The sequence below is a fragment of the Anomaloglossus baeobatrachus genome, chromosome 3 (assembly GCF_048569485.1).
Source record: "Anomaloglossus baeobatrachus isolate aAnoBae1 chromosome 3, aAnoBae1.hap1, whole genome shotgun sequence".
Lineage (NCBI taxonomy): Eukaryota > Metazoa > Chordata > Amphibia > Anura > Aromobatidae > Anomaloglossus > Anomaloglossus baeobatrachus.
The window spans coordinates 409,806,325-409,829,473 of record NC_134355.1 but is presented as its reverse complement, the minus strand read 5'-3'; the positions used below and the strand labels follow the sequence as shown (position 1 = coordinate 409,829,473).

General features: G+C 47.6%; 1 protein-coding gene across 1 annotated transcript in view; it reads left to right on the top strand.

Annotated features, from left to right (window-relative positions):
- Nucleotides 1–476: 476 nt before the first annotated feature.
- LOC142295351 (elongin-A-like) overlaps nt 477–23,149 on the top strand; it is a 143,888-nt gene continuing 121,215 nt past the window's right edge. The window contains exon 1 of the mRNA XM_075338456.1: nt 477–551. Within this exon, the coding sequence (XP_075194571.1) occupies nt 477–551 (75 nt within the window). The remainder of the gene's footprint in view (nt 552–23,149) is intronic.

Below are 23,149 nucleotides of genomic sequence, written 5' to 3'. Positions count from 1 at the left end.
TTAAAAGCACGTTTTTTTCTGGCACGTGTTTCACGGACCACACCACTGCGTGGTCCGTGGAACATCAGTGATGCCAGAAAAAAATGGACATGTGTCCGTGCAGCAATCACGCACACGCGGGTACGCCGTACGGAGACACGTGCAGTGAAAAATCACTGATGTGTGAGCAGACCCATTCATTATAATGGGTCTGCGTATGTCAGTGATTCTGGTACGTTTAAAAAAAAGCACAAACGTACCAGAATCACTGACGTGTGAAAGGGGCCTAAGGATGTTATTTCCCTTTAAATAATTCCAAATGCCTTTTTTTTGTTCTTGGTTTCAAGCAGCATCAAACCATGAGATTTAGGAAGTCACATGATTGCCCAAAGTATGTGATTTAGGCAATCACATGGGAAGGGGATGTAATTTGTGACACCAGATTCTAATGAGTAACAAAGACATTGGAAGCAGCTACTCTGCAAAGAGCTTCCACTATGGACCCCCATAGCATTGTGCAAAGAGTCCAGCAACTACAAGATCGACTTGGGCACACACAGGACCCAAAAAAGGTATCAGTTGTAACAAATCACATTCTCATATCATGTAGAAGAAAAAGAAACTCTTCCTTTTTGTAAAGTTTTTAGCTTCTTAAGAAATTTCACATACTGGGTAGTAAGATAAGTGCTCTTTGCATAAGGTGAAGGATATTTTGGATATTGCTTTGTTAGCAAACTGATAAACGCAATACTTTCATAACATTATTTAAAAAATATATAGGTATTTAGCTATTTAATGCATTTGAAATTACTGCAGCATGTTAACATAGCACTGGGGTGCCAAATATATTTTAACAGTAATATGAATATGGGTAATATGGGTTGTCGCATTTTACATTTATTTGTTTATTTTTTTTGTGTATGTTTTTTTTTTTTTCTTCCCTCTGGACCCATGAAATACTGGAATATAGAGCCAGGAGAAAATGTTTTACTTGCTCTGTTCAGCTGCCACTGGACATAAGCTCCTCATATAATCTGTGAGGGTTCAGGAAGTTTTCGGAGGCCTTGTTTATACTGGGAGTCTATTCTGGTCTGCGTTCTGCATTGGAACAGGTGTTTGGGGAAGAGCAGAACTGCTTCTAGCTGGGACTGCGATCATCTTACACATAAAGCCCATTCGGTAGACTGAGTAACATTGCAAGACAGAGGCAAAATCCTTAATATTGCATTACATAGTTTTACACTTCAGTACTCATTGTAAAAAAAAAAAAACAACAAAAAAAAAAACCCTCTTTTAGACTGTAAACAGGTTTTATCAACGCTAAGTGCACATTTACTCCTCAGTCAGATGCCCATTTTTCATGTGCGTGTTCTATTCATGGTTTGGTGATCATAAAATACATATAATTTGTGTTATGGAAGAAAGTCATCAATTTAAAAAAAAAAAAACAAAACCGTGAAAATCACAGACATCAGACAAATGCCATTATTATGTTGCCTGTAATTAACATAGTCTTCAATAGAAGGTTTTAATAGTATACTTTTTAAATGCTTTTTGAATACTTGGAAATCACTAATCGTTAAAGTGACACGCTGCTGACGCTTATTTGATTTTTTTTTTATTTATTTTTTTTTTTTTTTGTATGTGTGAAAAATCACTGTTGTCTGAATGAGACCATAGATTGTGCAGAAAAAAAAATTGTGAGTTTGCCAGAGGCTGATCCTCAGGGTATTACCTTACACTACATTTTTCAATTAGTCAAAAATGGCTGATTTTCAAGTGGCAGACACTTCAGTAATCGTAACTCGTTTATGGCCATTTCCCACTTTTTTCTGGGGAAAGGAACAAAAAACAGTTACAAAATGCTAAATGCTGATGACATATATTTTTTTGAACAGGCTATCAATAGTGGGCAGCACTCTTTGCCACCCATGAGTTTTAGAGGAAGGTCCTGGCTGTAGTAACCCATAGCCATTAGGCTAAGTTCACACTTCCGTTTTTTTGCATCAGTCACAATCAGTTGTGTGACTGATGCAACGGATGCGTTGCAGATAGTGGCACAACTAATGTGACTGATACTGCAAAACAACAATCTGTTTTTTTACTGTTTTATCAGCGGCCGGCTTTTCTGAGCAATCAGCTGATCGTTCAGAAAAGGCGGCCGCCGGGCGATCAGCTGATCGTTCCGGCAGCTGGAACTGAATTTACAATCATCATGGTTTTTTATTGTGCGCATGCTCACAGTAAAAAAAGATCCGCCACACACAAAAAAAAGTTACACTCAGCGTTGCTCCTGACTGTCAGTCAGTAAATGACTGATCCGTCACGCAGTGGATGTAATGTAAGACCATCAGTCACAATCCGTCGCTAATAGAAGCCTATGGGGAAAAACCTGATTCCTGCAAAACATTTTGCAGGATACCGTAATTCATCAAGGTGACGGATTGTGACTGATGCAAAACAACGGAAGTGTGAACTTGGCCTTAACAGTCATGTATGGGGCTTACCCTGAGCTACACCCTCTACATGTATGTTGATATTGGCAAGGAGTTAATGAATTTTGTTTATTGGGCCTTTTTTGGGACATATTTTGACAGCACTTTAAAAGGTCAGGTACAATGTGCCGTTGGGATGTTGGCCTTGCCCCCCTCCTCCTCCGCGAACACCACCGCCTCTCAATTCAAATGTAGAAAGGGCCACTAGCTGTCCTCAAATCTCAGACTTCTTAAGGCCCTCAGGTGGGCCCTGTAACATACATTGGGGAGGGATGGCAGTCATTTGTCGTCGTCTGCGTCCCCTATATCATTAGTGTGCAAGTTGGAATACGTACTCCATAACACTTTATAGTGCTATTGCCAATGTGGCCATTTGGGTGTTGGCTTTGCCCTCCTCCTCCTCCACCGGCTTCAATGGCCCTCTATTGAAATTCTATTCAAATTATTCAGTAATGTATGTTTTATGGAGAAATGAACGCCACGCTAGGACATCGAAGCTGATGGCATTGATGATGATTGCATCTGACCAAAAGCAGGTTGGGAGCAGGAGGCATAATCACCTGCTTCCTAGACCGCAGTTTGTGAAGCATACAGCATCGTGGAAGTGGCACTTGTTTCACTCTGGAACTCAGGCTTTATTCCACTTGCGAACACCGAGGAAACAAAAATCAGTTTCCCCAGGGGAGAATGGTTCAAACACCATGTAGCACAGCATCTGAAGATACTACCAACAGCTTTTTTTTAAAAAAATTGGTAGGATAAGCAACAGGGCATAACATGCCAAGGAGCTAAAAAAATTCTGATTCCGCAGGGGGCCATGTGTAACACACCGTGGAGCACAGCATCAATAAAGAACACAAATAGTGACTGCCTGACCAATTGTTATAGACCGTGTAGCCTCAACAGTGGTTGTGCCAGTGCATAATGTACAAAGGCATGAAAAATATTGCCCTGGGTGATTGAGCCGAACAATTAAATCGCAGCAGCATAACAAGTTAGATTAGTCATGCGTTCTCATTAGATAATAGAAGACAAAATAGTCTTGAATGAGAAACCATCAAACTTATTTGAACTTAAGAAATCCAAATTTTGGGGCTACACTTCTTATTGGGTCTTGTTAACAGGTGGCCTGAGATACTCTGACAATGATCAAAATGAACCATAGATGGATTTCCCCAAACTGTCTGCACTTTCCGTGTATAGCCGTGCACGACTATCTGTTATTATTTACCCCGCTGAGCTGAAAACATGCTCAGACAACACACTCGCAGCAGGGCAAGCTAGCTCTTCCAAAGCGCATAAGGCGATGTCTGGCCAAGTGTTGAGCTTGGACACCAAAGAGTTAAGGGGAACTGTAGACTCTGAAAGCACGCAGATATGGTCACCTACATAGTCCCTCACCAAGTGTTCCATCCTTGTCATAGTTACCCCAACCGGTATATGATTGGAAGTTGACGGTTTGTGGAAAATGGACCAGTTTTGGCACATTAGTCCCCCGCCTGTGTTGCTTCTACTATGTGTAGCCCTCTCTTGTAATCCTGTTGTGTGAGATGACACGCTACCTCTGATGCCAGTATGATCTGAGGGTAATTGTTTCATCAACTGCTCCACTGCAGCCCTCTTGAATGTTTCCATAGTACAATCCTTATTTGTTTCAACAAGTACTGAAGCGAATTTGTCTTTGTAGCGTGGGTGAAGGAAGGTACATAACCAGTATTTGTTGTCTGCCAAAATGTGAACTAGCCGACAGTCATGAGAAAGGCAGTGTGACATGAACTGTCCCATGTATCCCAGACTCTGTACTGGAAACCTTTTTGTGTGTCACTGCTAATAATACATTCTGTCTCCCTAAACCTCCTCTCCTCCTCAGTCTCTCTCCTCCTCCTCCTCCTCCACAGGTCATCCATGCTGGACAGCCCTGAAGCTTGGGTTGTCAATCCCTTGGTTACCAACTTCAAAGCATTCCTATTCTTCATCATCCTCCTCATCCTCATGATGCTGACCAAAGGTGGCCTGAGCCTGTTGGCCGAGATTGTATGGATTACTAGCAACCATTGTGAAGTCTGCATCCACTGACACCTTGGGTGCATTAACACTTGGGTCAGTCAGACCATCCAGAGAGTGTTTCAATAAACAAATCAGTGGAATGGTAATGCTGATAAGAGCATCCTCAGTGCTCACCATGTTGGTACAGTAATCAAAATTCTCTAGGACCTGACAAATGTCTGCAATCCACTCTGCAGTACTTATGTCTGGCAGCTGCATCTGACGGACATGTTTCAGCTGGAATTGGGATACTGCCCTATGCTGCTCATCGATCCTGGCCAACATATGATAGGTTGAATTCCATCTCGTAGGGAGGTCACATATTAGTCTGAGACGAGGCAAGTGTAAGCGCTGCTGCAGCACTGCCAGGCCAGCAAAAGAGGGAGATGACTTGTGGAAATGGGCGCTAACATGTTGTACATTGGTAAGTAGGTCTGGTATGTCAGGGTATTTTTTTGAGAAAGTGCTGAACTACTAAATTTACAACGTGGGTCATACAACGAACATGTACAAGCTTTAAAGCCACCACCAGATTATGACTATTATTGCACACTACCATCCGTGGACGGAGGCCCAACGGTGCAAGCCACTCATGTCTTCTCAGTTAGTGCTTTCAAAAGCTTAGGTGCCATGTGCGATTTGTCCCCGATACAGATGAGCTTCAGTAGAGCGTGTTGCCGCTTAGCCGAGGACGTGCTGCAGAGATCCCAGCTGGGGAATGATGTCGACGGTTGGACACCGGCGGATGTAGAGAAGGATGCACACGAGCCAGATGAAGAAGAGTAGGAGGAGGAGGGAGTTGTTTGTGTAGGAGCCTACTGAAACTCTGATTGAAGTGAGGTCTGCTATTCTGGGTGTGGGAACTATATGGGATGTTGCCGGCTCAGACTCTGTACCAGGTTCACCCAGTGTGCCGTCAGTGAGATTTAGCATCATTGTCCACTCTCGCTTGTCCACGTGTCTGTGGTTAAGTGGACCTTCCCTGTTATGACGTTGGTGAGAGCCTGTTTGATGTTTACCGACATGTGATTGTGGAGCGCGGGGACGGCACAGCGAGAAAAAGTGGCGGCTGAGCACAGAGTACCGATGTTCTGCCACCGCCAAAAGGTCGCGGAAAGCCTCTGCTCCCACAAGCCAATACGGCAACATCTCAAGGGCAATGTGTGCAGTTATAATGTGTGCATGATATCAATCGTGCAATGTGTGCAGTTATAGTTTCTGCCCTTGGGTGCGTAACAGGGTATTTTCGCTTCTTTTCGAAGGTCTGTGGTATGGACAGCTGAACGGAACGCTGGTACACCGAAGCAGATGTGGTTGTTGATGATTGAGTTTGGGCAACATCAGGTTCGGAGAAGGAAGAATCAGCGCCACCTTCCTGCACACCAGTTTGGGAAGCAGGCAGCCCAGGGAAAGTGGCAGAGTTTTGAGTCTGAAAATCGTGTGGTGTTTTTTTGTTTATTTTTTTTTTTTTTTTTTCCTAGAGCTTTCAAACACCTAGTGGTGTGCTTGGCTAACATATGGTTTCTCATGCTGAAGGTGCCCAAGCTGGAAGTATTTCTGCCTCTGCTAAGCTTGGTTTGACACATTTGACAAATGGCAACCGTTTGGTACAAAGGACTCTTGGAAAAAAAAACTCCCACACAATCGCAGCACGGACCCTTGGACTCTGAGATGCCACAGGTGGTGGTGCCATGTGCACAGTTGATTGACCTCTGGCAGTGGTCGAATCCCTATCTCTTACAGCCTTTTAGTGGACTATGGGCACATTCTCCTCTGCACTGCTGCTCTCGCAATCCATGCAGTTTGGAGGTTTGAGGCTAACCTGAGGGTAACTGTATCTCATCATCCTACAACACTTCCACCTAATTGCCCAGCATGTCACGGGCAATAACATGGCTTTCTTCTGGCCTTGGGTGCTCAAAGATCTGTGCATCACTGCACACCACGACCTCACCTGCGTTGGTGGTGTTGCGAGGTGAGAGCAAGAAAGGTCAAAGGGTCCCTTAAACAGTTCCTCAGAGTAATCTGCTTTGGGGTCATATGTTTCCTTAGAATACTGATGATGTGAGGAAGGAGGACCAGGCTGAGGATTCGATGGGCCAGCCTCTGGGCTACTCAAGTCTGTCTGTGTGGACCCTTGGGATTTGCTACTTGACAAGTAACTGGAGGCATTTTCTGCCAGCCAACTCGTTACTAGAGATGAGCAAACCGGTCGCGGTTCGGCTCGAGGTCGGTTCGCCGAACGGAGGTCCCGTTCGAGTTCGGTTCGTCGAACGTTAGACGAACTGAACTCGAACTGTATAGGAAACAATGGCAGGCAATCACAAACACATAAAAACACCTAGAAAACACCCTCAAAGGTGTCCAAAAGGTGACAAACAACACAACACAAACACATGGGAAAGTGACAAGGACATATACTCATGCGAAACAAAAGAGCTGGACAAGGAAAAAGAGGAGGAGACACAGATATGAGTATATGCAAGGAAACATCGATGCCATTACTGTGCAGCTTGAGCCCTGCTCATTTTAGGCTTCCAATCTGGATAAATTGCCTGAGCTTGCCACGTACGCCTTGGGGATCTTGTCGTGTCCTGCAGCCAGCGTTCTCTCGGAACCTGTCTTCAGTGCTGCTGGGGGTCTGCTGGCAGATAAGCACACGTGTCTGTCCACTGACAATGTGGACATGGCTCTCAGAGGACTTTTCTTCCCCTGGGTCAGCCAGGGGAGGCGAAAGGCACGCGTATTTTTGAGAGTGCTTCATGCAAAGCATCTTTTTCTTTTTCAAAAGGGGGGGTCAAGTGATGCCAGTCAAGTGGGGTGTGTGTGGCCCAATTAGTGTAAACGAGGGAGACATCATCTGCAACTTGTTGGCAACAGAAAGGCTGCCTTTACACCCTTTTGAGACCGAGGATTTTCGAGACCTTATGCCCATTGCAGTGCCCCAAGAGCCGATGGCCAGTCGTCACTCCTTCTCCAAGAAAGGCGTGCCCGCGCTACCATAGCAGGTCGCACACAACCTCACCGCTTCCTTGAGAAACTCTGTGTGTGACAGGGTGCATTTCAACACAGATACTTGGACCAGTAAGCATGGACAGGGGAGTTACATGTTGCTGACTGGGCACTGGGTAACTATGGTGAGAGATGGAGAAGGGTTTGCTGTACAAGTCTTGCCGTCCACACGACTTGTGTGTCAATCCTTCATCTGTATGTACAAGTTCCTCCACTGCTTCTGCCTCCTCAACCTCGTGTGGATCCTCCACCTCGGCCCAAACCCTGTGTGGTCAGGCCACCCGCGTTGTAACTGCGCCCAAGGAATCCCACACACCTCCTTACTATGCTGGCAGCAGAGCTCAAGGCCATCAGGCGGTCAAATGTTTACTTTGAAATGTAGGGGAAATGTGAGACACCGCTGAGGAATTGTGAACGGTTAGCTCTGGAGAGTGAGACCGAGTTTCATCAATGGTTGTCTCCACTCAACCAGCAGCCAGGGAAGGTCGGGTGCGACAATGATGCAAACCAGTTTGCGACCCTTCTTCAGGTTACAATATTTTTATTATTACATATTAGAACATTTATATATTACATTAGTTTAGTGGAACAAAGTAGAAACATTAGACAATTTCTTTGTAAACAGTTCAAACATTTGCATTTTTTTTGTTTGAGGGGAGGTAAGCCGGGGAGGGAAGGTGGAAGGAGAGATCTTTAATAGGGAAACCGGGAAAAGAAAGGTGAAATGGCATTCGGAAAATGGTTAGAAGGAGAACTATCATGCATAATAATCATTTGCAAAGACTTCTGTGCAACATATATATAGCTTAGTTTAGTTATATCTTCTTTGCAAATATTGAGAATCATTACTTTTAAGAAATATGTACAAGAAAGAAAAAAAAGAGGAAAAGGAAATAAGAGAAAGAGGAAGGAAGGGAGAAAGGAAGGAGAAAATTGATTGGGATATTTGTCAGAGGACTATTTGTGTTTTTAGCTTCAAAATTTCTACTATATAAGCTTATGGTTTGGATTGCTCGATGTAGGATAGCCAGGTACCCCATCTCTTTTGATAGGGTTGGAACAGGTTATTGTATATCGCGTGTTTATTTTCAAATTCGTGGTGCATGGATAACATCTTGATTACTTCAGAAATATTTGGAACAGTATCACTTTTCCATTTGGCCAATAAAAGTTGGCCTTCTTCAGGGCAATGTGGTACACGTGCCTTGTATGGCTCACGTGTTGAACCTGGTTGTCCAGCAATTTATAAAACACTATCCCGGCCTACATGGCCTTCTGCAGAGGGCACGGTGTAACGCCTGCCTGGATCGACACACTCAGATGGGCTGTAAAGGATAGGCTAGAGGCAAGCCACTCACCAAGCTGGACACCCAGAACCCTGAAACCCTTTAACCCCTATACAGTGATTTGGAATTACACAGGGCCCAAGTTGATCAATACCTGTGGAAGGCTGCAGTTCCAGAGAATAGTAGTCATGCAGGGTCAAAAACATTAATTGAGGAAGAGGAACAGAATGGGATGGCCAGGACTTAATCAGAAAACAAGCAGAGGTGAAATGCGGGTCGGCCAACGAGGTACATAAACAGCAAGCAGGAAAAGTAGTCAGGTAACAAGCACACAAACTCATAAAACTGAACTGGGGGTAACAGTAACAAGAGGTTCATAGCTTTGTCTGGCAGTGGTCTGCAGACAGGAGGGGCCTAAAAAAGGGTGTGGTGTCTTCCCATTGGTTGTAGCTGAATGATGGTACTTCATCTGTGAGATACCCACCACCTACATTCAGCCTGTGGTTCTGTATCTGTCAAGGTAATGCAACCCAGTGGGTGACCATAACCTGCGTCCACCTGCGCCGCTGGCATCGACTCCTTTCCCATCATCAGCACTATGCACGAAAGGAACATGTTGTCACCTGGCGACCGGAGTGCAAATTGATTGAGTGGACTACATTGGTGACTTAACAGCCGTGTGCGGCAATGATGCAAACCTGTCTGCGGCCTTTCGTCAGGGCAATGTGACACACGTGCCTTGTATGGCTCACGTGTTGAATCTGATTCTCCAGCAATTTTTAAAATACCATCCCGGCCTACATGGCCTTGTGCAGCGGGCACGCTGCTATGTGCTCACTTTCATCCTTCGCACCCAGCAGCTCACCAACTTTCATCGCTCCTGAAGTCTTGGGGTCTGGCGGTTAAACGCCGGAAATGTGATGTTCCGACACGCAGGAATTGGAATCTGCACATGTTGCAGCGTGTGTGGCAGCACCGCAGAGCCCTGCTGAAATACGGTCTGACGTATACCCTGGGCTAACTTGATCCAGAGGTGGTGCAGATCACACTGCTGGAGTGGTGTCAGATCAAGGACCTATGCACCCTTCTACACAGTTTACAAATGTCGACGAAGATGTTTAGCACTGGCGATGCCATTCTCAGCGTGACAATTCTGGTCATCTACAAGATGGAGCACACTGTAAGCATTATTCGGAGTCAGGTGTTGGTCCAAGAGGAAGGGGAGGAAGTACAGGAGGAGTCATATGCAGAAGGGATAATAAGATGTAAAAGGTCCATACGGTTAGCGGTACCTAGGCGGCAGTCATGGTGGGGGATAGGGATTAACAAGGGAGCATAGTATCAGCAAAAATTGTTGAGGAAGGTGCAGGAGCCCATGAAGAAATGGAGGACGAACTTGCAATGGGCATGGAAGACTCAGCAGATGAGTGAGAGCTTGCTCACATTTCGGTTGTGCGAGGTTGGGGGGAGAGGGCAGAGGAAGGAGGCACGATTCTCACCTCTCTGCCACCAACAAACCAAGGACTTGGTCCTCCTGGATGCACAAGACACATGAGCGCCTTCTTGCTGCACTACCTACAACATGACCCTCGGATTGTACGAATTCGAAGTAATGCTAACTACTGGGTTGCCACACTGTTAGATCCTCAGTACAAGACCAAATTTGGCTAAATAATTCCTGCCATAGAAAGGGACGCACGTATACAGGAGTATCTGCAGAAGGTGGTACGGATTCTTAGATCTGCTTTTCCACTAAACACCAGTGCTGCACAGAGTGAATCTCAACGCTTTGTCATGGATAGGAGGAAATGGTCTTTTACTTGTCCACATCTGAGGGACCGAGGGCTGGCTGCTGTGCTGAGATGGCATTGAGTACGGTGTCCCTGCAGAGTTGCACTTTTGGTCATATACCAAATGAGTTGAAAAAGGACAGATGCTAGTGGAAAGGGGAAAAAAGTTTTTGTCCGTGGGTTTGTTGGTTAAACAAAAATAACATTTGATGAAGAAACACCATCTGTTACGGTGGGACTGGCAGATTTGGATAAGGTGGTATATACTATGTTACCGCTATATAACGAAAATTAATAAGAAAAGAAAGAGAAAGGTATATATCCCCATCAGCAGTCAATGTCCACCGTGCTCCCAGATGGAAAAGGAGAGGTTGGCAACTGGAAGGTTAGGTGAAGGATACAGAGCTGTGTGGCTATGAAACTAATAGTTGCCTGAACAGAGTTAGACGCCACTCGGATCTGGAGACTGGGAGCCCTGTTAGCGTCACAGGGTCCACACGCCCACCCAGCCCAGGAACTCCCTGTTAACATCACAGGGGCCATTCAGTACGCTGACCGTGTGCATTGGGGCCACACCTGTGGACAGCAGGTGCATCAGCAGCAGGCCTGTTAATGTCACTGGGCTGCACAAGCAGGACTTGTAGGACAGGAGCTGGTCTTAACCGTTCTGCGTTACAAACTGTGGTGGCGGCCTGCATCGACGCCCTATCCCTGCCTACCTCTGGCCTAAAGCCGCAATGGGTTCAACACATGGAGGTGTGCTCTTTCGGAGCATAATAGAAGACTGCGCACCTCCTTGTTGGCTCCAGCCCGTTTTATAACCTGGGTCCGCCCCAAACCAGGGTGGACCACAATGCACCTCCTGGAGACAAAAGCAGAGTGACACGTCATGAGTGGCATAACTAGCGTCCTATTTGGAACCGCAACTTCAATAATTATCTCATGGCTGCCACAAGACAAACACCTCACCAGTCATCGTCTGACCATCAATAATGAGGTGACAAGTCATAGGGGCGGGCCTCTGGAAGCCATTTGGGAGTGGCCTGCCCACATCGTCAGGACACCTGATGCCCTGTGGTCTATATGGGCCCCCCACATCAGGGGCAGAGCCAAAGAGTTCATTACCGGACATGGTCTCTGATGCAGTAAGTGCCTGAGCATGGTCAGTTGCATGAAATACAGTCTCTGAAAAAAGACTATCAGCTTTAGCATGGTGTCTAGGCACAAAACAGGACTTAGACCAGGCACGGAATGCAAGTACCTGTGCAAAGAGGCTTTTCGCACTAAGTGTGGGAGCATGCGCTGCATCCCGAAATGAAGACTTAGCCTCAGGAATGGCACAGTCAGGCTGAGCATACTCACTAGGCGAAACACTGTAGTTAGGCTGCAGCTGGGGTAAATCGGCACACGCATGCGCACTAGCTGCCTCTCCACACTTACACGTGGAGGAGAAACTGCTCTTCGGGTGTGGACTTGTAGATGCTGTCTATGAACAGAAGGAAAAGCTAAAGGAAGCCTCACTTTCTATCCCTTCGAATTATCAAATGCAGCAATGAATTCCCTGAGTTTGCTATAACATTAGCGTAGCAAAATGTGCATGAGAGTGTCATGCAGAGGTGCTGCAAATAGATTTGCACCAGTGGGACAATAATGAAATACAACAGCCAGTTCTATGATGCCACTAAATGGCAGTATTTTTTGCTATCATTATAGCTTATTAAAAACAGAGCAGGAGGGTGTCCTGCACAGGTGCTAGAAATAGCTTGGCACCAGTGGGACGATACAGAAGTCCAACAGCCACGTTTAGGATGCCACTAGGTTCACTCAGTGTTTGCTAGTATAATGGCTTATTAACAATGAGTTTGAGTGTGCAAAGGGCAGGAGGGTACAGTGGCAGGATTGTGGGGCTCTGGGTAGAGGAAAGGAAGCCTGCCTTTCTATCCCTCCTAATGGGGAAATGCAGCGAGGAAATCCCTGACCTTAGCTACACAGACGCTGTCATCTTGTGTAGCTGTTAAACTCTGTTTTAAACTCTGTCACCTATGGCTCTGACCCTGCCGGTATGAGCCCTTAAAAGGACTGATAGAAAGTGCTATCCCTAAGCTGTCCAGCGCTGTGTATGGAGCGTATACAGCAGTATCGGCGATAGGAGCTGCGCCAGTGATGTCTTACACCAAGGACGCAGAAGGCAGATAATGGCGTGCTGGAGGAAAATGTCCGGTTTTTTTAATGCAGGGACATGTGACATGGACATCCTATCACACATGCCGTTGCTTCTTTGGCTAAAAGTCCACTTAGCTGTGTGTGTGTCTGGGATTGGCTGACATGCTGGCCCGCCCCACTACACACGCGCGCGCTTAGGGAAGGAAGACAAGGAAAAAAAAAAAATGGCGATCGCCATTATACATACAGCAGTGATCTGAATGCGCTGTTCCCGCACACTATACACTGAAATGTCATAATAGTGTGAGTCACAGAGTGACTTACACTATTACAGCGGAAAGCCAGCTAGGAATTAGCTGTTTTTTTTTTTTTGATGCTAGTACCGTTCTCGAACGTATCTAGAACTATCGAGCTTTAGCAAAAAAGCTCGAGTTCTAGTTCGATCTAGAACAGCCCCCAAAATCACTCGAGCCGCGAACTGGAGAACCTCGAACCGCGCTCAACTCTACTCGTTACCTGTTTGCTCTGTTCAGGGCGCAATAGTGTTTTCCCATGTGGCCAAGAAAATTGGGATAGGAAGGCAGAGGTAGATAAAGCGTCAACCTTTTTTTTTTTTTTTTTTTTTTTTTTTTTTTTTTTTTTTTTTGGCTCGGTCACACTGCTTGGGCATCTACCACTGTCACTTCCACCTCGTCTGAGGCCCTAACCGCCTGTTTTTCCCATTTTTTTTCTTTTTGGTTTGGTTATTTGAAGGTGAATACTGTAATGTGACCTTTTGTACAGGCAGTGGAACAACACTGATGCCGGGTTGTTAAACTTATGGTAATTTCCCTTCCCACGATAGCTGTTTCTGTAAGTCTAAAAACCAAAAGGTACCTTTTTATTGGACAAACTACCACTTGGAGGAGTTGACAAAGATGTTGTGAATGTCTTTCAGCCCTAAATGAAAACAGGGTTTGACACCACTTTTATTTTAGTATTGTTTTTTTTTGGCACTCAGACTGTTTTAGTATGAGCAGGACACTGTAGGTTCTGAAAGATATGAAGACTCCACCACCAAGATGTTGGGTTGGTGCTATGAAGGTATTTGGCTTCAGGCAGAAGTGCAGCCACTGACACTGAGTATTAATTAAAAATTTGGTTACACTGTGTTTTACTAGCAGCAGGCCAGTATGTAGGCTTTGTAAGATATGAAGCCACCACCAGGATGCTATATATTATGGTATTTGGCTTCAGGCAGAACTACAGGCCGTGACAGCAATTATTTTTTTTTTTTTTAAACTTACTTTTTTTTTTTTTCTTTTTTTTTTAGCTGTGGAGTACTATGGAGTTTATGTACACTATGAAGCCAACACAAGGACGCAACTGTGCTGGTATGAATTGAGATGGTGGCTGACAGGCACTACACTACACCTGAACCCGTTGTTTTATCAACTTTGGGACCTTTTTTAGGAAGTTGTAATACCTATTCCTATAGTCTATGTACACTGCAAACTCACCAATGACTGCGTGTTCACTGCTGAGAGCAGCGTGGTTGCTGGCAGAAGTGACCTCAGGTGAATCTGATGCCGGACTGTCAGACTGCGTGTCATGGCGGCATCTGAATCAGACATTTCAGCACAGAGTTCATCTGAGGTCACTTCTGGTGGTACGTACAGTACCAGCTGTGACCCCCCCCCCCCCTCCAGCCCCTCCTGTGTTCCAACTCATCAGTCATCATCTCTTCATTCTGTTCCCTTGTTTCACAATAACAGCTGCTGACCTTGATGTAGACATGCTTTGTCTCCTGTTACTTATATAAAAAAGAAAGCTTGGTTATAGAAAAGGCATGTAGAAAAAATATATATTGGATTCTCATAGTAGAAAAAGATTTTATCACAAGGTCAAGCTGGTGGCTCACACACTGTACTGTGAACACCACCAGAAGGGACCTCGGGTAAACTCTGTGCTAGACTGTAAAGGGTACTTTACACGCTGCGATATCGCTAATGATTTATCGTCTGGGTCACGGTGTTTGTGACGCACATCCGACATCGCAGTGTGTAATATGTACGAGCGACCTTAAACTATCTCAAAAAAGACAAAAATCATTGGTTTTGGAGAGGTTGTCCAAACACCAAAAATCGTTGTCTCGTATGTAGCGATGTTGTTCGTCGGTCCTGCGGCATCACACATCGCTATGTGACACCGCAGGAGTGACGAACATCTCCTTACCTGCCTCTACTGGCAAGGCGGAAGGAAGGAGGTGGGCGGGATGTTACGTCCCGCTAATCTCCACCCCTCCGCTTCTATTGGCCGGCCGCTTAGTGACGCCACAGTGATGTCGCTATGACGCCGAACGCACCTCCCTCTTAAGGGAGGGATTGTTCTGCCGTCACAGCGACGTCTCTGAAAAGATGTGTGTGACGCTGCCGTAGCGATATTGTTCGCTACGGCAGCAATCACCACATATTGCTGGAATGACTGGTACGGGTGCTATCTCACTCGACATCGCTAGCGATGTCTCAGCGCTTAAAGTACCATTAAGACTCTACATGTCAAATTGTTTTATTGCTTTATTTTCAACGGGCCAAAAAAGGTTTGAATTTTTAGGGTTTATTTTTTCTTTCATAAAATAAAAAAAAAAAACTTTTTAAAAAATAGTCTCCTTGGGGTTCTTGAAGCTCACACTGTCCAATTGCTACTACTGTTCAGAGCGATGCTTCAACATCCCTCTGAACAGGAGAAATGCTGATGATCTGTGAATGCTGGCGCTGCACTGCACTGTCATGGAAACCTATCGTTGCCTCATGATAGTGTCATGGGGCCACCAACGGTGTATGGAATGGCATGATCCCTACCGGCCCATGTTAGATCATAATGCCAGTTTGACAGCATGATCTAACTGGATAACAGACAGGGATATCTACACGTGGCTGATCAAATCAGTAGCTTCTACAAATGGATAATGATCCTAAAAACATACAAAAATCCACAGTAGACTACCTCAAAAGGCAAAAGCTGAAGGCTTTACAATGGCACTCGCAGCCCCCTGTTCTAAGCATCATTGAAAACCTGTGGCTAGACCTCAAAAGAGCAGTGCATGGAAGATGACCCATGAATCTCACAGAACTGGAAGAAATTTCCAAGGAAGAATGGATGAAAATCCCTCCAACAAGAATTAAGACTCTTGGGTGGCTACAAAAAAAAGCATTTATAAGCTGTGATATTTGCAAAAGGAGGTGCTACTATTGTGTTTTTCCAAAAATAAGGCCTCCCTCAAAAATAATCCCTAGCAGGGATTTTCAACCTTTCTAGAGCAAGGCTTAAATATAAGTCCTACCCCGAAAATAAACCAGTGTCTCGATTCAATAATGAAATGTCTATGCAGCTAAAAAAGAATACTGCTGGATACTTCATTATAGAAAGCAGACACCCAAAATAGAGAAGAAAGAAGATAGAAGACGCTACAATCATACTCAACAGATGCTGAGTGGGAGGACTTGCAGTGGAACACACACGCGCGCGCACACACACCGTATCGTACACACACACTGGCCAGCAGAAAAATCCTGAGACGTGGCTCGGTGGAACGCATCGGACTTGCGGTGGAATGCAGCAATGTGTTTCCCTGCACTGCATACCATCTTTCACTGCTGGCCAAAAGCTATTGGAATTGTTGGATGTGGTGAGTGAGTGTGTGATGCTCTGGCAAAACCAGGTAGTCACAGATGACTGTACCCTCCCCACCAAGGGTACAGGAATTGCCTCCTCCTTGGGAATTAACAACACACTTCCCACACACAGGAACACCAGCCACAAATCCTAGTCGCCCCCCCCCCCATATGACAGCCAGGACACACCAGTGGGCGGGACCAGGCGGATGGGAATGCCCACCTAGGGGTCTTAAGGTGACATGGGGAGGGAACCAGGGACTTTCAGTTTGAGTTTGTTGGAGTCAGTCAGTTGGAGTGGAGCTGGAGTCGGTGACAGGAGCTGAAGTGCAGTGTGGTCAGGGTTGGAGCCCTTGGACTACAGGAGGACCGACTAGGTGGCAGACAGCTTTGTAGGGCCACAGGCGATGGAGATACAGTCGCTGGAGACCTGAAGTGGACCGGGGCAGGGTTGTTGCCCGCCGGTACAGACAACGGGAGTCCAGTCCGGAGGCCGTGCACAGGCGGGGTACCTGGACCCTAGGACGAGGCAAGCTTCAAGCCCCTTGTTAGTTGACCAGCGGGATAAGGTACCAGGCCTTGTTCCTGAGGAAAGAAGCCTAGATAGAGCAGACCGGCAGCGCAACACGAGGGACAGGGTGTCTGCCAAGAACCCACTGAAGTCCCATGGGTCAGCGTCTGCGGGCAACGGCTCCCTCTGCGTCCAAAGCTGCAGGGGAGCAGATTTCTCCCATTCCACGCAGGGTTAATCCAAACACCACAAGACACAAGTGCAGGAGGTAGGGCCCCTACATTGCCAACCAGTGTGCGGAACCAGCACACCCCTCCATAGGCAACCGGCATCCGGCCTTGGTTTACAATACGGACTTGGTGTGATTTCTTCCTAAGTGTGAGTACACCGGTCCAACCTGCCAAGGGCGCCCCAACTTTCCCCTACCCGTGGAGGGGATACCACCTTGCTGCCCCCACGTCATCGGTGCCGGACGCCGGCCCCGAGAGGCAGCGGCGGTGCCACCATCCTATCACCGCAACTCACGGGTGGCATCACATACAATCTCCCCTGTAAATATCTCCCTCTTTCACTGTGTGTGAGGATGGGCGGTTGCACGAGCCCCGGGTCTGGTCACCACTCGGGCCCAGGACACGATCCCGGACCCGAGCGCCACTTGAGCAGCCCCGGTTGCCGCAGCAGAGGTGGCACCCGTCCGCGAGAAGGGTGTCTGTGCGCATGCGATCTGATGTGTGTTGGTTAGAAGCGGTGTATGCAGTATGGAGCTTACCTGCTGGGAGCGCCCGCCAAAAATCATGGGAGGACCTGGGAGCCACGCAGATATCCGGAGTCTGGTAAGTATGATTCTCCAACTGGGATGTTGTTTTCCCCCTCCGTGGGTAGGGGTTGGTGGTCCCGGGGCCCGGTGGTGTGACGGGGAGGCAGGGTTGGTGAGGTGCAGGGTTGCAAGGACAGAGCGGCGTGGTGCCAGATGGCACGGGTGTACTCACTCAGTAAGAGATGCACAAAGTCCTCAGTAAACCAAACTGCTGGATGGACGGGTCCCGCAGCCGGCTGCAGTGTCTCTCCCCGAACAAGTGATGGTGGCTGTCTTTTCCTGCACCTTTTGTGTACTTGTTTGACTACGATGGATCCCCAACGGTAGTCCACTCCCCGGTGTATGGATGCCGGAGGAGCCCGTTTGCCCGCAGGCGCTGGCCCTTGGGTCTCTAGCCTTAGGCGGTAGCTGTTTACCCTCACGGTGTGGGCGGTTGCCTTCTAACGGGTCTTTGGCTGTTAGGAAACCCCTGGGGTTCCTGTCACACTCGGATTTGACTGTTGACGGTGACTCCAAGCCTAGCCGGGGTCCGATGGCCCTGCCTGTGTGTGCTGGCTTCACTTCACTCCCCGGTCGACACAGGCGGGCCAACGCCTGACCCCGGTCCTATGGTTCCGCGTTGATTCACCACTCCTGCAGATGGCCACCACCGTCTGCCAACCTTGTCCGTGCCTGGGCCACAAACCCAGACACTCTCCACTTTACTCCTCTCACTTCAACCTTCTCCACTGTTCTGTCACTTTTCCCGCCTCCAGGCCTGTGAACTCCTCGGTGGGTGGGGCCAACCGCTTGGCTCCACCCTACCTGGTGTGGACATCAGACCCTGGAGGGAGGCAACAAGGATTTTATGTTTGGCTAATGTTACTGTCTAGTGGGGGTGGGGGTGTTTGTGTGTTACCTGTGACGACCTGGCTAGTCCAGGGCGCCACAATTACATCTTCAACTTGCTTAACTGTTCACAACAGTGATTTTGACCAGGGATGCCCAAACTTTTGCATGCCATTGTATACAAAAGAGGCAAGACATTATTCAAATTACACTACATGACAATACAATAACGAAATTGGTGACTTCAGGGCAAGGAACGGGGATTGCAATAGTCAAGTTATAGCGCTGTACATAAGGGGAAAAAATTTGCATGCCACTTTTTTTTTTTTTTGAGATCGGTGCACATCTGCAGATGCAAATCATGTGATTCATCACAAACTGTCATGTGACATGTCAGATGATACATTAGTGGTGCGTGGGGGACTTCACCTTTTATTACACTGACTGGGGCCCTGTCTACTCTTAATCCGCCCCTGAATGATGCCTATGATTCTTAAAAGATGTTTTTTAATTGTTTTCATAAATCAAGAAGACACCTGAAAATAAGCTATGTACCAAAGCTGCTTATCAGAGAAATGTGCTTCTTTCTCTGCCAGAATGGATCAATCATTATCAAAATTCTCAGTTCTAATGTAAAATCTGTACTCAGTGAAGACTTTCCCATTACTGAGATAGGAGATGGCGGCTGTTATTGAGATTCTATGTAGATGGAGGAAGATACGTAGCTCCTCCCTTCTTACGTAGTCATAGAATCTCCGTAACAACTGTTATCTCCTATCTCAGTAATGTGAAAGTCTGTCTTATTAAAATGACAGTTACGTTTTTAACTTTATTTTTCCTTCTTTCTAGCTCTATGTGGAGAAAAAAGGATGGAATAGACAAAAAGCATTGTAGGGTTTCACACAGATATATAGAGAAGGAAATAGTGTAATAAGGCTCACCTGATTTGATTGTAAGTAGTCACAACTACTGTTGAACACACAAAATGACTGCTGCAGCCCCATAGAGAAGTGCACTGAAGTTGTGGAGAAGGACTTAATGCCGAGCTGCTGTAATAAAGTCCGGATAGCAGTATAAAGGATTCATGAGTCCCTCCCACCCCCTGTGGCAGTGGGAGACACGGCGCATGTGTGAGGCCTGCTAGATGGCATGGCCCATCGCTGTAATACAGGCAGGAGGACTGGGGCCATAACAGGATTGCGTGCTGGGGTTATGAGCCCTCCTTCAGTTATGGAGGACCAGAAGGCTCATCCGATCCCAGAGTGACCCTGGCGGCGGCAGCAGCAACCTGGCAGTGGAGGCAGCTATTCAAGTGTGCCGCCCCCATGCCAGCAGCCGAGCTGCTCGGATCCGGATCCGCGGTGGCTCAAGGGGTCTCCGGACCTGGAGATCGTGCGGCCACTCAAATGAAGGGGGTATTTACAGGGGGATGTATTTTAGAGTTCGTGACTCCACACGTGGTATGTGGTAATTAGGAGTACCACCGCTGCAGTTGGGAGTACCCGGGGATGATTGAATGGGGAAGCCAGGTGTTGTGACCCTCCACGGGTAGGGGGAATGCCCTGGGGCTCGGTGATGGTGGGGAAGTGCCGTTGGATGCAAAGGGGTCACTTGCGTACTCAGTCCATTAAGCTGATACCGACAACTGGATAAACCAAAGCTCTGGATACCGCTGCCACCAAGGGGAGCTAGTTCGGGTCCCCTCCCCAATGGTGCTGCCTGGTGATCCATGACCTGCCTCCTGGCACTAAGTTTACTTCTCTGTTTGGTCCCGGTAGTATGAAACTTGCTGGGTCCCGCTCCCCACTATGGCCAAGTGTGGGAGCTTGCTCTCAGGGTTCCCGCTTGGGATTTTATGGACCGTTTTTTGAGTGGAAAGTCCTATCCCCCTCGTTGCGCTTGTATCCTGATTTTTGGAGCGGGGGGAGAGCGGATCTTGAAGGCTCCATTCTCGTTGGTTAAATTGTCAGGTTGCCTGAAGCTACTCCCTGACCTAGAGTCCACGTACCCCGTCGTGCACTGGTCCCATCCCGGTGATGGTGCAAGGCCACCGGCTGTTCTCCTCGACAGTCCCGTGCCCCTTGCCAAGATCTCCTGCGACCGGAGGTCCAGCTGCCACCGAGATAGCATCCTAGGAGCCTTGCTCCTTGTGACGCCCTGGCCTATCAGGTCGTTACAGGGTATTGTGCAATCTGACCTTCAGCACAGTATCCACCCTCCTTGGTTATGGGTCCCGGTCCTTTTGGTGTTGCTAACAACTGAGCCAATCAAAACCCTAGGAACACTTTGCACTGTACCCACCAGACACACCATTGCCTGAAGGGAATAGGGCCGCCCACATGGGGGATTGGTAAGGGAGAGTGAGGAAAGTGACAGTTGAGCAGTCGAGCAAAGGAGGAGAAGTTACGTGGTAGTGGAGGAGCAGGGCTCCTGAGTACTAGGTGGCAGACATTGGTTTGGGCCTGGAAGGAGCTGGAACCCTGGTCGCAGGGGATAGTGTCAGGGGGCACTGACTGCCGAGGAGGGCGGCCGGTGGCCTGGAGCTATCACCGGGCAGGGGCCAGGGCACAACGGGGTATGTGGACCCTAGGCCGGGAAGTAGCTTCACGCGTCCTGGCAATTTACCCGACGGGGGTGAAGACTTCAAGTGTCATCCCCAACCTGCTCCAAAATCAGGGTACTAGTGCACTGATGGGATAGGACTTTCCCAATACAGTCTAAAGAAATCCTACGCATGAACCCTGAGAGCAGGCTCACTCCGTTAGCCATACGGTTGAGCGGGACCTGAAAAGTTTCAGGCTTGAGGGTCCAAAGAAAACACAGGTGCTAAGGAGAGGGTCACAGACTAACCGCAACACCAAGGGCATGGACTCAAGCATGCTCCCTCCCAGCTGCAGTGGTACTCAGAACTTTGGTTTACAAGCGGTCGGTGTGGTTATTTCTGGACTGAATGAGTACACTGAAAACCCTTTTCCTACTCCCCAATGGCACCCCTACACCACCATCACCAGGCTCCCAGGGCAAAAAACCCCTACCAACGGAGGGGTTAAAACACCTTGCTGCCATACCACCGCCACTGGGTGCCCCCAACAGCAGCGGTGGTACTTCAACTTACCACGCACCGTGGGTGGCGTCACAAAATTTCCTAACCCCGTGAACATTTCCCCTCCCCCCCCACTCCTTTTTAACTAGTGTCCCCGTGGACCCCCCTGGGTCCGGAGACACCCCCCCTTCCTTGAGCCCCTGCGGCTCCGGATCCGAGCGGCTTGGCTGCTGCTACGGGGGCGGTTCACTCCTGAGCTCCTCTCTCTCACTTCTCAAGCTCAACTCCCTTCTCCTGACACTCCTAACCTCCCCTCTTCAACCCCCCAGGTGGTCGACTCTATTCCACTCAAGCCGTCCACTGGTGTGTTTGGTGGGTGTGGTGCAGAGTGTACCTAGGATTTTGATTAGCTGATGTAGGCAACACCATATAGTTGGGGACCTGTTATGATCCGGAAGCATGGAAGACCACCACAAATCATTGGTAAAAGGTGACAAGAGCATTGGCAACTAATCTGGCCGCCATCCCCTTACTAACCATCAACACTAGAAGTAACCGAGGGGTGAACTAACATCCTGTGCACCGCGAACCCAGCCTGAGAACTAGCTATCCTAAAGGAAGGAAAGATGAACAACTCTCTGCCTCAGAAAATACATAAAGAATTGCAAGCCCCCCACATTCAAAGACTGCGGTGATATAGGAAAACACAATACACAGATGATAGGATTAGCAAAAGGTAAGGCCCCCACTGACTAAAATAGGAAAGGGGCTGATGGTGGCCAGAGAAAAACCCTGCAAAATTCCAAATTCCTGATAGTACAAAAAGGCCCTCAGATCGCACGATCTGCACTCCGTCCTATACCAGGCACTCTTGTCATACCAATGAACAGAAAACAAGAATCATTACAAATTCAAAAAACCACAAACCCATGGACATAAAGGAGCTATGCTCCAAAAATAACTGCAGGGAGTTTCCCAGCTAAGCAACTGAGGGGGAAAATCCCTGCATGCAAATAAACTGAAAACAACCACAGCAAATGACAAACTCAGATAATAGTAAAAGAACCAAACCACAAATAAAGAGCACTTATCTGGGGCAGAATGAAGCAGGCTGGTGAACAAAGAACTGACATCCGGCATAGCCTGCTATCAGACCAGGATTTAAATAAGCAGAGAGTTAGCAATGAAAAAGACCAGGTGTGTTGAACAATGGGCGATGTCCAAACCATTCCTGGCCACAAGAGGGAGCCTCCCAGCAGCCAAAGCATAACTGACATTCACAACAGGGACCCATAACCAAGAAGGAGGTGGATACTGCATGGGAGGGCAGATTGTGATAGACCAGGGGCATCACACAAGTGTGAGTGGCGTTTGGACCATCCAAGGATTCCTAGAGGAGTCAGTCCTGTGACACTATCCAATCTTCAGACCTCCATTGTCTGTGGAGCTGTGAGTGATCTGTTATATACTCACTAATAGGGGTCTCCTTATTTTTGTCATGCCGTATTCCCTAGGAGAGCCCTAGA